Source organism: Sprattus sprattus (genome assembly GCF_963457725.1).
Source record: "Sprattus sprattus genome assembly, chromosome: 18".
In the NCBI taxonomy this organism is placed as follows: Eukaryota; Metazoa; Chordata; class Actinopteri; order Clupeiformes; family Clupeidae; genus Sprattus; species Sprattus sprattus.
Genome location: NC_137916.1, coordinates 12,043,689 through 12,056,870, shown reverse-complemented (window position 1 = coordinate 12,056,870; position 13,182 = coordinate 12,043,689). Strand labels below are relative to the sequence as shown.

The following is a 13,182-nucleotide window of genomic DNA, read 5'->3' as shown; positions in this document are numbered from 1 at the left end:
AAATTCATGTCCCTCCCCGATTTTTGCTCCTCCCCTAGATACATTTGCACCGCATCCTACTAGAGTGGTTCATTTTTGCAACCGACAGTCTTTCTACCTACAGGTAGACTGAAAAAGACATACACAGACTGCTAGTGCTAAACGACGTTGACTCGAAAGTACCGAGGTCGAAACAGCAATCCTTTCAGTCAGGGCAACTCCAACAGACAATATGTCTAGCGAAAACACGGGTCTCGTCTATTTGATCACCGGAGGATGTGGTTTCCTTGGACAGCACCTGTTACAAGTTCTTCTTGAGAAGGAAGACAAAGTCTCAGAGATTCGCCTGTTTGACAAACACATTGACGCTAGTCTGCAGGATCGAAGCACAGGTGAGCCATTATCTAGCCTAATGTCTTAAGTTAATGGTGAGAGCTATGCAATAGCCTATGGGTTGTGGTCCAACGAGTGTAGCTGCATTCTTTTATGTAAATGTATATTTATATTTTATATGGTTTAAGGATGTCATAAAATGAAATGTTCTCATCCCACGTTTCGCTAGACTGAAGAAAGAATAGGCATGTTTTGTGCTGTAGCCTAATATAGGCTGTTCATATCGAAGTTCCTTAACATAACTCAGCTTGTGTGATAATGTAAATTAAGTAGAGAGAGGGAGAGAACTCGATAGTCTTTGAAAAGGAAAGACACTAGACAGGGCAGGATGGGAGCACGTCATTTGACATTTTAGAGGAAAGACCTTAGGAAAACGAGGTGACGAGCGTAATGGGTGTATGGTCAGTGCCAAAGGCGTGCGTCACTGGTGCCTCTGTCAGCTACATTGCCAATTTGTTATTGTCTTATTGCCAGCCTGTTCACAATAGTCTCATATTGAGAGTAATTAAGAGAGCATTTCATCTGACCAAAGCGGTCAGCATTTTTCTACCATGGATAGAAAAGAGCGTCCCTTGTATAGGTCACAACGGCTTATGCCCTCAGATACAGGCTTTACTGGAAATCCGAGTCTAATTGATTTTAATAAAACTGACTCACTCCAGGCTGGTTTGCTCATTTAAACAGTGATATCTGCAGCATCTATGCCGGCACTACTATGGCACAACAGTTTTTACCCCATCAAATGAACGCTCCAGATGGCACGCTTGCACTGGGGGCCTAATTTGGATTGCTGATATTCATGTCTCAGGTGAGATAGGAAAACATTGTTGCTCCTTAGAGGGAGGTAAAGAGACTACAGAAGATTTTAACCTAATGTATTCAGAGTAACACTGGACAAAAATTAAAGCCGAAGGGGGACATCTGGGGAATGTCCCCCTAATGTGGGGTTCGCTTTGAACTGTGTAGGAGATGACCCTGGTACAACTTTGGTACATCTGATTACACTGCCTTTTAAGGTACAGTTCATTGAACTTTATAACAGGCGGTGGGCTTGTACTCTTTCTAGGAGTAATGATAGGTAGCGGATCTTAGGCAGCAGCTTCTGAGTGATAAGGAATTGTTACACTGTTACATTGTTGAACACTCTGCTCCTCAACATCAGCAGACTCTGTGCCCAATGGTGGGAATGTGAGTGAGTAAGTAGTTGTTTAGAGTTGTGTTTGTATTTTTGGAGCGTTCTAGGGCGTCCACAGCCACAACTGCCTGGAAGTCTGTGCTTTAGGTTGTTTATGAGGTGGGGGCGGTACAGAAGTGACAGAAACCATTTGTCACCTTCGAACACAAATGGGGTAGAGGAAATAAACGTTTTCAGGAGAAGGCGGAATTGTCGGCACACTATTTCAGTCTGAGGCACTGCACGTATGAGTTTAGGTCAAGAGGAAGTTTGTGGGTGGATTACGGCACACTATATCTGTTCCTTTGCAAAGAAAACAGCAAACTATATAGTTTGCATGAGGCAAACAAGGACATCAGGGTTTGGAAGAACTCCACAATCCTCAGTAAATGTCAGTCCAGCTACAATTATGGGAGGGAAAAGTAAGATTATTTGTAGTTATTAATGTATGTAGCCCCATTCAAACACCTTGAACTCATTTGGTATGACTGTCTCGGATTTATTTAGTTGTTGTTGGCTTCTCTACAATCAGTCATGCTCATATGTTGCTGACCCCGTGTCTCCCCCTCTCTCTCGTGCTCACAGATCGGGTGAAAGTGGCTGTGATCCAGGGCGATATCACAGATTACCCCAGTGTGGTGGAGGTCTCCAGGGGAGCCCACCTGGTCATTCACACAGCCAGTCTGGTTGATGTCTGGAACAGAGTCCCTGAGAAACTCATACACACTGTCAATGTGCAAGGTGAGTAGCCCATGGGCAATAGAGTGGGCAAAGAAATGGGGGGGACAACAATGGAGAGGGGCGTAGTGTACTGGTAGGATAGTGTGGAGAGGGGAGTATGTAGTATACTGGCAGGATAGTGTGGAGAGGGGCGTAGTATACTGGCAGGATAGTGTGGAGAGGGGAGTAGTTTACTGGTAGGATAGTGTGGAGAGGGGTGTAGTCTACTGGCAGGATAGTGTGGAGAGGGGTGTATGTAGTATACTGGCAGGATAGTGTGGAGAGGGGTGTAGTGTACTGGCAGGATAGTGTGGAGAGGGGTGTATGTAGTATACTGGCAGGATAGTGTGGAGAGGGGTGTAGTCTACTGGCAGGATAGTGTGGAGAGGGGTGTAGTCTACTGGCAGGATAGTGTGGAGAGGTATGTAGTGTACTGGCAGGATAGTGTGGAGAGGGGTGTAGTCTACTGGCTGGATAGTGTGGAGAGGGGAGGTCTTGGTGGGGGGGGGGGGGGGGGGGGGGGGCAGGGGGGATTAGTACGGGGAATTCAATAATTAGAGGGGAGGGGGGAAGAAAGCCAAGTTAATAATGTGTTAGGAAAGATGAAAAGAGCAGGCTGGGGCAAGTATGGGAGGAAGGAAGAGAGGAAGCGAGAAACAGACAGGGATTTTTCTGGGGGGAAAAACTTTTTTTTTTACCACAAGCCACTTTTCTGCATTAATTGTCAGTTCCCAAAAGTCATGTCCTACTTTCCTTTAACGGGAAATTGATGCCAAGCAAAAGACTCAACATCAGAGTCCCCCATACCTCCACACCCCCACACTCAGGTGTGTGCACGGGTGGAGCAGGATTGTCTGGTTGGTTTTTGTGAAGCAATATTTGCTTCAAAATAGAATATCTGTGACTGTTTGCTTGTCTGGTTGTTCACAATTTACTTATTCAATGGATGACATTTTCTGGTTCCTACCATACTATATCTTATTTTAGACTTTTTGTGCTTGAGCCCAGTGTTTTAGGAAACATCGCTAAGAAAATGTACTAGCATGCTCGGGCAAGATCCCACTATTACCAATGCTTTGCTATCTTGGATACTCTAATACATTACATAGTACACTGATCTTGGCATGGTTCTTTTTTTGGGGTGGGGGGGTGGGGGGCAGTTATTCCCAAAACTGTCAACATGACGACAAGAAGTGTTATTATGCAGTAACAGTCCTTCCCTGTGTCGTCCCCTGACAGTTTTGCATCTGATGACTTAGTTAGTATCTGCATGTAAACACACAAATGTTGTATATTTAAAAGCATATATTAACGGAACCGAACTAAAAGAGGGCCAAACAAAACGATGTTTCCACCTATTGCACATTTTCCCTAGCCTGAGTCTGTCCGCCTATTGATACCGGCTCAGTGTTTTCTCTGGGATTATTGTCCGGAAACTAGATGAATTGCTGGGCCATTCTGAGGGGCCTCAACAGTCAACAACTAGTAGGAATGTCTAAGTGAGATGGTGTTGAAATTAAGTGTTTGTTTGAAATGTAGTTACAAAAATGCCGGCAGTGCTAGAGCTAGATACAAACAGTAGAAGCAACGTCAGCAAACCAAAGAATTGAAGCAGGAGCAAGAAGAATTTGCCAAAAGCCTTTCATTTGGGAAAAGCCTCTAATATCGGCCTGCACCATTGGTGGGAAAGTAAAACGTATAGCAATCCCAGAGTGGTTGATGGCGATTGATTAAAGGTTGGTCCAGTGGTTTTCCTATGTTTTTTCCAGCTCTAGTCTCATAGAATTCCATCTGGAGCTCAAAGTGTTCCAACTTCTGTGTCAGTCTTTCGTATGTCTTTCCACCTTAGTTCCTACTTCTTAGTTACACAGGAAAAGATCTACAGTCCTTGTGCAATTTCTAATTCCTTTTCCTTGTACTAATTTGTAATAACTTTGATTAGGAACATTGGAGCTTCCCATTTACAACAAAAATGTGGGATATGCTCAGTTTGTATCTCTAAGATAATTCTTAATGGAAGGATGAAGGTATATGTCTTGTAATAGAAGAGCAAATGACATATGGTCATCTTCTGTTGGTTGTGCCTGTTGTGTAGCCTTTTCATCTTTCATCTCCTCTCCTCTTCTCCACAAAAATGTCCATTCTGCTTTTGATTAACTCTGCATATAGCATCTGAACTTAATTCAACTCAAAGCACAGTTTTCAAATAGGTGGATTCTTGTCACTAAAGCATTCTTTTGGAGCTTGTGGTAAACAAAAACAATCATCCACACTTCCATATCCTCAAGGCATTTTGGTCCTCATTCAAATGAAAGATTGATCCTGAACACATGGTATTTGACCTGTTGCACTCTGTTGTGTCTGTTCATGTCTTTTCTCAATCTCTTCCTCTTCCTTTTCTCTCTTCATTCTTGTCTGAAAATGAGAAGAGTAAATATTTGAATTTGAATTCCACCATTAGTTCCATAACATGTTAATATCTGTGAACTTAGTCCTGTACTTTATTATGTGTCAGAAATATTATTTACCACCTTTGCATTATCTCTCTCTCTCTCTCTCTCTCTCTCTCTCTCTCTCTCTTTCTCCCTCTCTCTCATGTTCTCTGTACAGGGACAGAGAACATGATCAATGCCTGTGTGGAAAACGGGATCCAGTATTTAGTCTACACCAGCAGTATGGAGGTGGTGGGGCCCAACGTGAAAGGAGATCCCTTCATTAGGTGACGTTTCTGTAGGAGAACTCTGTGTGAACTCTCGCTTTCCCTCTGCACTTCTTTTATCTTTCAAACAAATTTCCCTGTAAGCTGTATCCGTCTCCAATTTCCTTTTTAGTTTTGCATGTGGTTGGTGTTGTGTGTTTACACATTCTTCTATAGCTGTGTGTGCAGATGGGTCTATTCCCCCAAGCCGTATGATTGCATAAGCCTCCTCCCCCCTACCTCATTGTCCCCACGGATGTACTTGCTCTTGCACCCCCAAGTGCTTTCCAATGTACTCCACTCCCTCCACCCCCCCCCCGGCTAGAAAGTGTACGGGGGGTATTGGATTGTAGGTCGTCTTCCAGGGGGTCTTGGAGTGAGGAAGGAAGATCTGTAAATATTTCACTGTGTTTTCAGTTTTGAAACAAGTCCACCTTGTTGTTGCTCCATATTGAGGATCCCTGTGGGGAGGGAGGGGGGCCGCATTTTCCTCATAGTTGATGTGCTATTACCACATTTACTTAGAAAGCCTCCGAACATTCCAGGCATATCCTATGCAACAAATGATAAATGGTAAATGGACCGCACATCGGGAGCAGTTTGGCGTTCAGTGTCTTGTACTTCGACACTTGGTGTGGAGGAGTAGGAATTGAACTAGCATCCTTCCAATTGCTAAACGACTCCTGAACCACTATCGCCTAAGGAGCTGAGATAGTGCTAACACGCAAGAGTAGATACAGAGACAAGCAACATTATCTAGAAGTGTCAGACCTGCTGCCATTGAATATTATATCTGCCTCTATATCAGTCTTGTAATTTCAAATATGTTCCGTAAGAAGCCGGGTCAATAACAGGTGGTTTATAAGATACAAGGGTACTGTTTCAAGAGGACAAGGTCTCTGTATTTTTTTTTTTAAAGCAAGTCAGACGAGCTTAAGTGTTGACATAAGAGTTGTGTAATGGAGATGTCTTAGCCTGCGTGTAATAAGGGTTGTCAGGGAGATGTCTATGTCTGTGTGTAATTAGGGTTGTCAGGGTGTCGCTGCACAATCTCATATTTATAACAAGTAACATTAGTTACATTTGATCCCACAAGTCTACGTGAGTTTAATGGAAATCTGAGAGATTTAGAGACAGTTGTTCCTGTCTTACCACAGATCTTTCAGACTGTTCTTCTGAATGCCTTAATTAATCTGTTTTGTGGGACCTGCCCTGAATCAGTCGTTTGATGTGTGCACATGCAGGCCTGTAGAACCAACCTTCCAGCTGCGAACAGCTGTTTTTGGATTTGTTTTTCTGGAGATTAGCATCAGACATCAAAGTCTTTGAATCAAGTGTTTTTTTCTTGCAGAACACGTGCATGATTCTAAGCAGAAACCCTTCTCTCTACCCAGAGCACTGTCCAGCGAGTCTCTTTCATTTCCAACATCTGCACATTGACTATTAATTCCACACATTCTTCATTTGCATCTGGTTTCCACTGCAAGATTGGGCTCCCAGATGTCTGTGTTTTGATGCTTCCTCCTTATCGGTCTTCTTTTCCCACTCTGTTTCCTTAATGCTTTCACAGTCCCGCATGAATCATCTTCTTTTCATCACTCTAGTTTATCACGGCAGTATACTTCCTATCTGCATACTTTGTAACTGTATTCCTTTGTCTCGTTTTCTTTCCATGTTTAATGTTATCTTCCATCTGTTCTTTCTACAGGGGCGATGAAGACACAAAGTATAATATTTACCACGACATGCCTTATCCCAGGAGCAAGGCGGCAGCAGAGAAACTGGTGATTGAAGCCAATGGCACAAAGGTACCGATCCATGCAAGAACCTCAGGCCTCACTCTGTTTGTTGTAAAGGGAATGGCACTGAGCACTTCCACAGGCATTTGGGGGACACCTGGCAATGTACGTAGAGTGACAGTTTGACCTCTTGATGAAAAGAAAAGAAGGAACTGTGTTACTGCCAATAAAATACAGCTACAGTCACATCAGAGAGGTTTATCACAGAGTTCCAGCTTAGCAGAATATCTTATACTACATCTTCATGGAGAAAGCAAAGGAAAGCAGCTGGGGCATGGGAAGGAGATTCTAGACTAGTTATGTAACCACATACAAAATCATGTCATTCCATAGCATGATCCTTGTTGATCCCACTCCACCCTGGGGTTGGTCTTTAAACCCAGCCAGGAAACCACACCCTTTAAACTTCCCATTAAAACGAATGAAAAGTGACGCTGTGATTTCCTCCACAATTTCTTAAACCTTTGTTTTTTCTCTGTCTCTGTCTTTCTCTCTCCCCCCCCCCCCCCCCCCCTCCCCCCCTCTGCTGCAGGTAAAAGGAGATGCCCTTCTGTATACGTGTTCCCTGAGGCCTACCGGCATCTATGGTGAACAGCACCAGCTGATGAAGGAGTTTTACCAGAATGGGGTGCGGACCGGAGGCTGGATGATTATGGGCATCCCTCCGGAAACAGAACATGGGCGGGTATATGCCGGTGAGTCATCGTTGTGGAAATGACTCCCAGTCACAGTCAAGGTCGAAATTTGTCCTGTGTCCCAGTCACAGTCAAGGTCGGATGTGTCCCGTGTCCGCTGACAGATGTACTGTAGCTGTGAAGGCGGATCCTTTCCTGTCCTGTTTAGAGATGCCACTTCAGATTCATTTACTGGAAATGTTGTTTTCCATTTTTGTGTGGTGGCAGTGCAATGATGACTTTTGCCCATCTTTATACTGTGAAGGCCAAGTCCATCCTGCAAGCAGAAATGTCTTGCCAGGGCTGGAATGTAAGGAATTCCCCAGCATAACTAGCTAAACACACCCAGCATAGCTGTGGCTTTCAGAGTTGTTGTTGTTTTTTCAGAAAAAACTTTGTCTCTTAGTTTCAGTGACCTAAACTGCACTATTAAAGCAAAAGAAAAACTAAACTAGAATGGCAAGAACATACATTTTTGAAAACATTTCCAAATATCCCTAAATATGGAAACTCAAGTGTGTAACCCTACTGTATATCAAAATGTATGGGCTAACAAAAAAGAAATACGAGTGAGGTATTTTGGGCCAAATCAGTGGCCAAGTCATCTAGCCTAAAAAAAAAATCGTATTTTTGTTTTATTTTCAAATCTGTTTCCCAGGGAATGTGGCTTGGATGCACTTGCTGGCGGCCCGCTCACTGCGTGAGCACCCTGAGAGGTTGGGAGGGGAAGTGTACTTCTGCTACGATGACTCACCCTACAAGAGCTATGAAGAATTCAACATGCAGTTCCTGTCAGCCTTCAACTTCCGGCAAGTTCGCGTGCCGGTGTGTCTGCTGTGGTTCATTGCCTGCCTCAACGATCTGCTGCACTGGCTGCTCAAACCATTGTGCTGCTATGCCCCGCTGCTCAACCGCTACACACTCGCGGTGGCCTGCACCTCCTTCACCGTGCTCTCCGACAAGGCCCAGCGCCACTTTCAGTACCGCCCGCTCTACAACTGGGAGCAGTGCCGAGCCCAGACCCAGAGCTGGGTTGACACTTTTCCCCTTATCACTGCCCGTGCCAAGAATGCCTGATACACGGGGTCACTCTTGTGTACGCCTTCTGAGTACTTACTATTTATTTTCTTACACTCATTTTCTCTTGCAATACTGTTTATGACGACATGCATTTGGCATTATTTCCATCAACTGATGAATTACTGGAATGAGTGTAAAGACAACTAATGCACATTGTTAGAGCCTATGTGATGGCATAATTATATTTTTATAGAAGTTTTCTTCACGTTAAGACTTGGCAGCATCTGCCAGATGAAGTTAAATAAAATCAGCTTCCAATTGTTTTATAATTGAAATAAACAAAAAAGCTGAAAAGAGTTGAGTCATCAGATTGGAGATAAAATCTTCCACATTGAATGTCCTTTCATTTTCTGTCAAAAATGTGCAACAGAATAAACAGCACAATAGATCAGAAAGTCTGAATCAGACAGACTGAGTCTGAAAAGCACTTTTTCATTTTGTGTACTTTTCTAGTCTCAAGTCGGTATGTATGAAGTGAACTGTATGTAGCATTAAGGTCTTCAGTTGTTAGTGTTATAAATGGCCAAGAAAGTTTGACAGATATTTGTAGTGCATCTTCTCCAGATGTTTTGACTGAGGTGATGCCTAGAGTAACAGCAAGAACAGAACTGGAACCCTAAACAACCAACATACTAGTTTATGACCTAATCTGTACTTTAATAATATGTTCAGGCTGTTTAATACCTAGCTTAATTATTAATACAATGGACATACACCTAACATGAACCAATCCAAACAATGGAATGATACGTAGCCGATTATAAAACCGTATTTGATCCGTCCAGATTTGATCTGTTTAAAACAAGCACTCTGATCAAATTATATTTAAGTAGTTTAACTGCTTAACTTCATTTAAAAGCTTAACATTTGAGTTAAACTGATTGTTTCTACATTTCATGTATGTTAAAGCTATGAAACAGCTGATGGACATCTCTTTTTTCATTTAACATAACTGATTGATGAAAGTAAATGTTAGCTGTTCAAATATAGATATTAGGTTGAGGAAAAGCTATGCAACAACTGATGGGGAAAGAAAAATGGTAATAAGCTACACAAGCCTCTCAATCTTTGAATCGTTGTGTTGGGAGCAACTTTTTTTTCAATGACAAAGCCATGAAAAAGTGGGAATCACTGTATAAGGGTGAATGTTTTCTGCACATAAATTTCCCTTTTCTCCCGGTTTGCCTCTGTTATGACAACTATGAAAGTTGTTGATATTTAAATAAATAGATATAATCTATATAAAGATATTCTCAGTCTGATATAATTTAGTTTACATTGTAGTGAGTTATGAGATATTGAGATATACATGTAAGTGTCCTTCACAGAATATGTGAAAAGGTAGATCTGTATGTGACTGGAGAAAGATTAAGTTGGAAAAGAGGCTTCCATTTTATATTCATCAGTTACCTCAGTCATTGTATTCATCTGTAGCATTAACAGTTAATATATCATCATAAACAAACATGTAGAGGGAATAGTTTAAAATTGTGTGTGTGTTTATATCTGCCTTACTACAGTATTACTCCTACTGCCCTACTTCTTGAATAGGGAAAAGATCTGTCTTCCAAATATGCAAGGCTGTTTTCTTATTATAATTATAATTGGCATTTCTGTGCAGGTAATTGTGTAGCTTATGATATGTCAGATAAAGGATTGCATCTGTCATCTGTCATGACTATCAGAGGCATATACATTCATACCTGTTATTAGTTTAATATATATTTAATAAATTGACAATTATTTCAGTTATTGACACATTTTCCTCATTCATTATTTTATTTAGTCAAAGTTTTTATTTATTGTATTGTTTAGGTTACAAATGTAAGCCATCAAATGTATGTATTTGTTTCATTTCAAGAGCAATAAATGATTGTCTTTTGAAATGTGTTCTCCTGCTTTGTTACTTTTGTGGTACACTCTCACACGACAGTATCAACCAATCCATACCATAATAAGTAGGAAAGAATTATTTAAGATACATTCTGGATATAAGATAAATACCGCGCAGCTCAAGTACCACTTCCCCTCGTACTGTTTGCGATGTCATGCGCCTTGGTCTGAGTTAAGTGCTGTGACGTGATAAAGATCTGAGGTCATTCTTTCCACTCTATTGCTGCAGTGTAAGAACCACAACCAGTAGAGACCTTCACAACAAATACAACACATCGGTTAGGATTTGGCAAGTCAATTATATTGTTCCATTTCTTTTCAACTTTAAGCATTAATTCATTAATTAAGTTGACAAATTGTTATGTAATATATTATTATATTATATGTATTTATTTGATCTAAACTGCTGTGTTATACTGCATATTTTCAGTTTAAGTACATTGAGAGCAAGTAAACCCAGAACAAATTCCTTGTATGTAAAAATGTACATGGCCAATAAACATGATTCTGATTCTGATTCTGATTAATAACAACGTCGTCATATTATGGCTTTTTCAGTATAGCTCGAGAGTAAACACCACACTTAAGTAGTTTCACGGCCAATGGTTATCCGAGAACAATGTGGACTTTGAGAACTCTTGTGAAAGGTTTATGTACAGCAACAGTAATAATTATGTTGCTAAGGTTATTATTTCTGTATGTGTTTCTTCCTTCAACTTCATAGATTAGCTTTCAAATTTCCAAAACACAGGTTGTTTAAGTTGCATAACTTGGTAGTTATAGCAACTCATAAGAACAAAACAAAGGAAGGATTCCCTCCCATGCACTTACGGGTCAGCTTAAACGGGGTGTTCCCCATGCCAAAACGTCAGAGGGAAACCCTCTCCTAGCTCAGCCCTAGTATGATTTCCTCTTTCCGTAGTAATGGTCATAATATTTACCCAGGATACTGGCAAAGGAGTAGAAATAAAAAGAAAAGAAAACCCTAAGGAGTTACTGAGTCATACATGGAGTAGCTCAGGGTTGTGGTTCAGGGAAAGTAAACATAAAATACGGCCTTTGTGTCTGACTGAATCTTTGAGGGATGTAGGAAACTATGGATACAGAATAATTCATTCTGCTGTCAAAAACATTTGCAACAACACTGAAAGCAAACAGAAGAAAGGCTTATTTCACATTTGAAAACAAATCCTGCTGAAACTATATTTGTGTGGATTTATGAAGAAAGACTAGTCATTTGGAAGCCTTTCCCAGGTTTTAAAGTTGGTCAGGGTTTGAGAAGCGTCTGTGTTGTGGTTAAAATTTCCAATGAATCTTCTTGAGGCCATGAATTATTTGTTTTGTTATTTCACCATTTTGTTAAATGACTTCCCCATGTCACTTTTAATCTGTATAAAGGCGCCTTTGTTTCCTGACATTCATTTACATTTGTATTGGACTGACTGCCTGTGTCACCCATGTGAACTCTCTCACTGTGCACATTTGTATACAATATCCCGTGAAGGCAACAATGGCCAGGCCTGCCAGCACCGACGTGTTATATTTAAAGATACAGTCCTTGTTTATAATCCATTACACTTGCGGCCAGCAAAATTCTTCTCACTTTGCTCTTGCTGTCTGTCCAGTATGTGTGCTCCTAAAACGTTAGGAAGCATCTAAAGCAAGCTGTCCACTATTCCAGCCAGTCAATAACCATTGCAACAACCTTTTACAATGATTGAGGATCCTACCGTTAATGTATGATTTAATGCAAAATTATTAAGTCTATTTGTGAGCACAGACGTGTTCCTTCTTCTTATAGTTTATTTTATTTGAAGAAACCTTTGCTTTCCTGACATTTCATGGCATTTATATTTGACTGACTGCATGTGCCACCAATGTCAACCCTACTCCTACAATAGCAACAACATTGTTATTGTTGTGTTATATTCATCACCTTTACCTCCAGCAAGTCCATTCTTGTATCCTTCAAACTGTCAGATTTGATCAAAGTGGGACATCTACGGGTGAAACAGTGAACTTTACAAAAACTAATCCACCTAGTGTTTTGTCACTAGAGGGCAGTAGATTATCGCGTTTTTGGTTTGTTCGTGAAATCTGCTGATAACAGGGTACAGTTGTGGTATTCTGTGAAAGGTCAATGTGGAACACCACAGGGTCTTCCTTTCATGCATCCACCATCCCGCCCTTTCTCCACTATACTAAATGGGGAAAAGTGCGCAAACTCATATTTGATAGCAGTTATAAATTGGGCTCTTGGTTTTGGTGCTCAGATGCTGCACACCTCAAAAATGCTGCATGGGGTTCAGATGAGATTGTACTTCCCCTTTTGTAGCAATGATGTTCATGAATTCAAACAGCAATTGCAGCATAAGCATATTGTCAGCCCACTGTAACCTTCATACATTGCTGAGTCTTCTTCCGTGCCAATATCTACAAACCATTTCTCACACAAAGCCTCCTTTAGGTACATCGATTTTGTTACACATAAACAGTCAAATACTTTCCATTAACACTTTGCTTAACAACTGAAGTTCAGAGCTATCTAGAATAAAACTGGTTATGGGAGTTTTAAAATTAACCCCAAAATAGACTACATGCTAAACCATGAAAAAATGCTACAGGATACTTCAGGATAAAACTTCACATTCAGACAGCATCCTTTTCTGTTAAACACAGACTACAAATTGTATTGTTTGTAATTTTAGCAGTTTCTTTTAATATTGGGTGTAGGAACAGTTCTTCCTAGGCTTCCTTTTAACTTCTCTGCTA

General features: G+C 41.1%; 1 protein-coding gene across 1 annotated transcript; it reads left to right on the top strand.

Annotated features, from left to right (window-relative positions):
* Positions 1-211: 211 nt before the first annotated feature.
* hsd3b7 (hydroxy-delta-5-steroid dehydrogenase, 3 beta- and steroid delta-isomerase) lies at positions 212-8,740 on the top strand (the record flags this gene model as incomplete). The annotated part of the gene is made up of 6 exons (XM_080857149.1): positions 212-371; positions 2,132-2,287; positions 4,877-4,985; positions 6,673-6,772; positions 7,296-7,458; positions 8,096-8,740. 6 exons carry the CDS (start codon positions 212-214, stop codon positions 8,512-8,514), a joined length of 1,107 nt encoding a protein of 368 aa, XP_080713275.1. The 3' UTR covers positions 8,515-8,740.
* Positions 8,741-13,182: the final 4,442 nt, after the last annotated feature.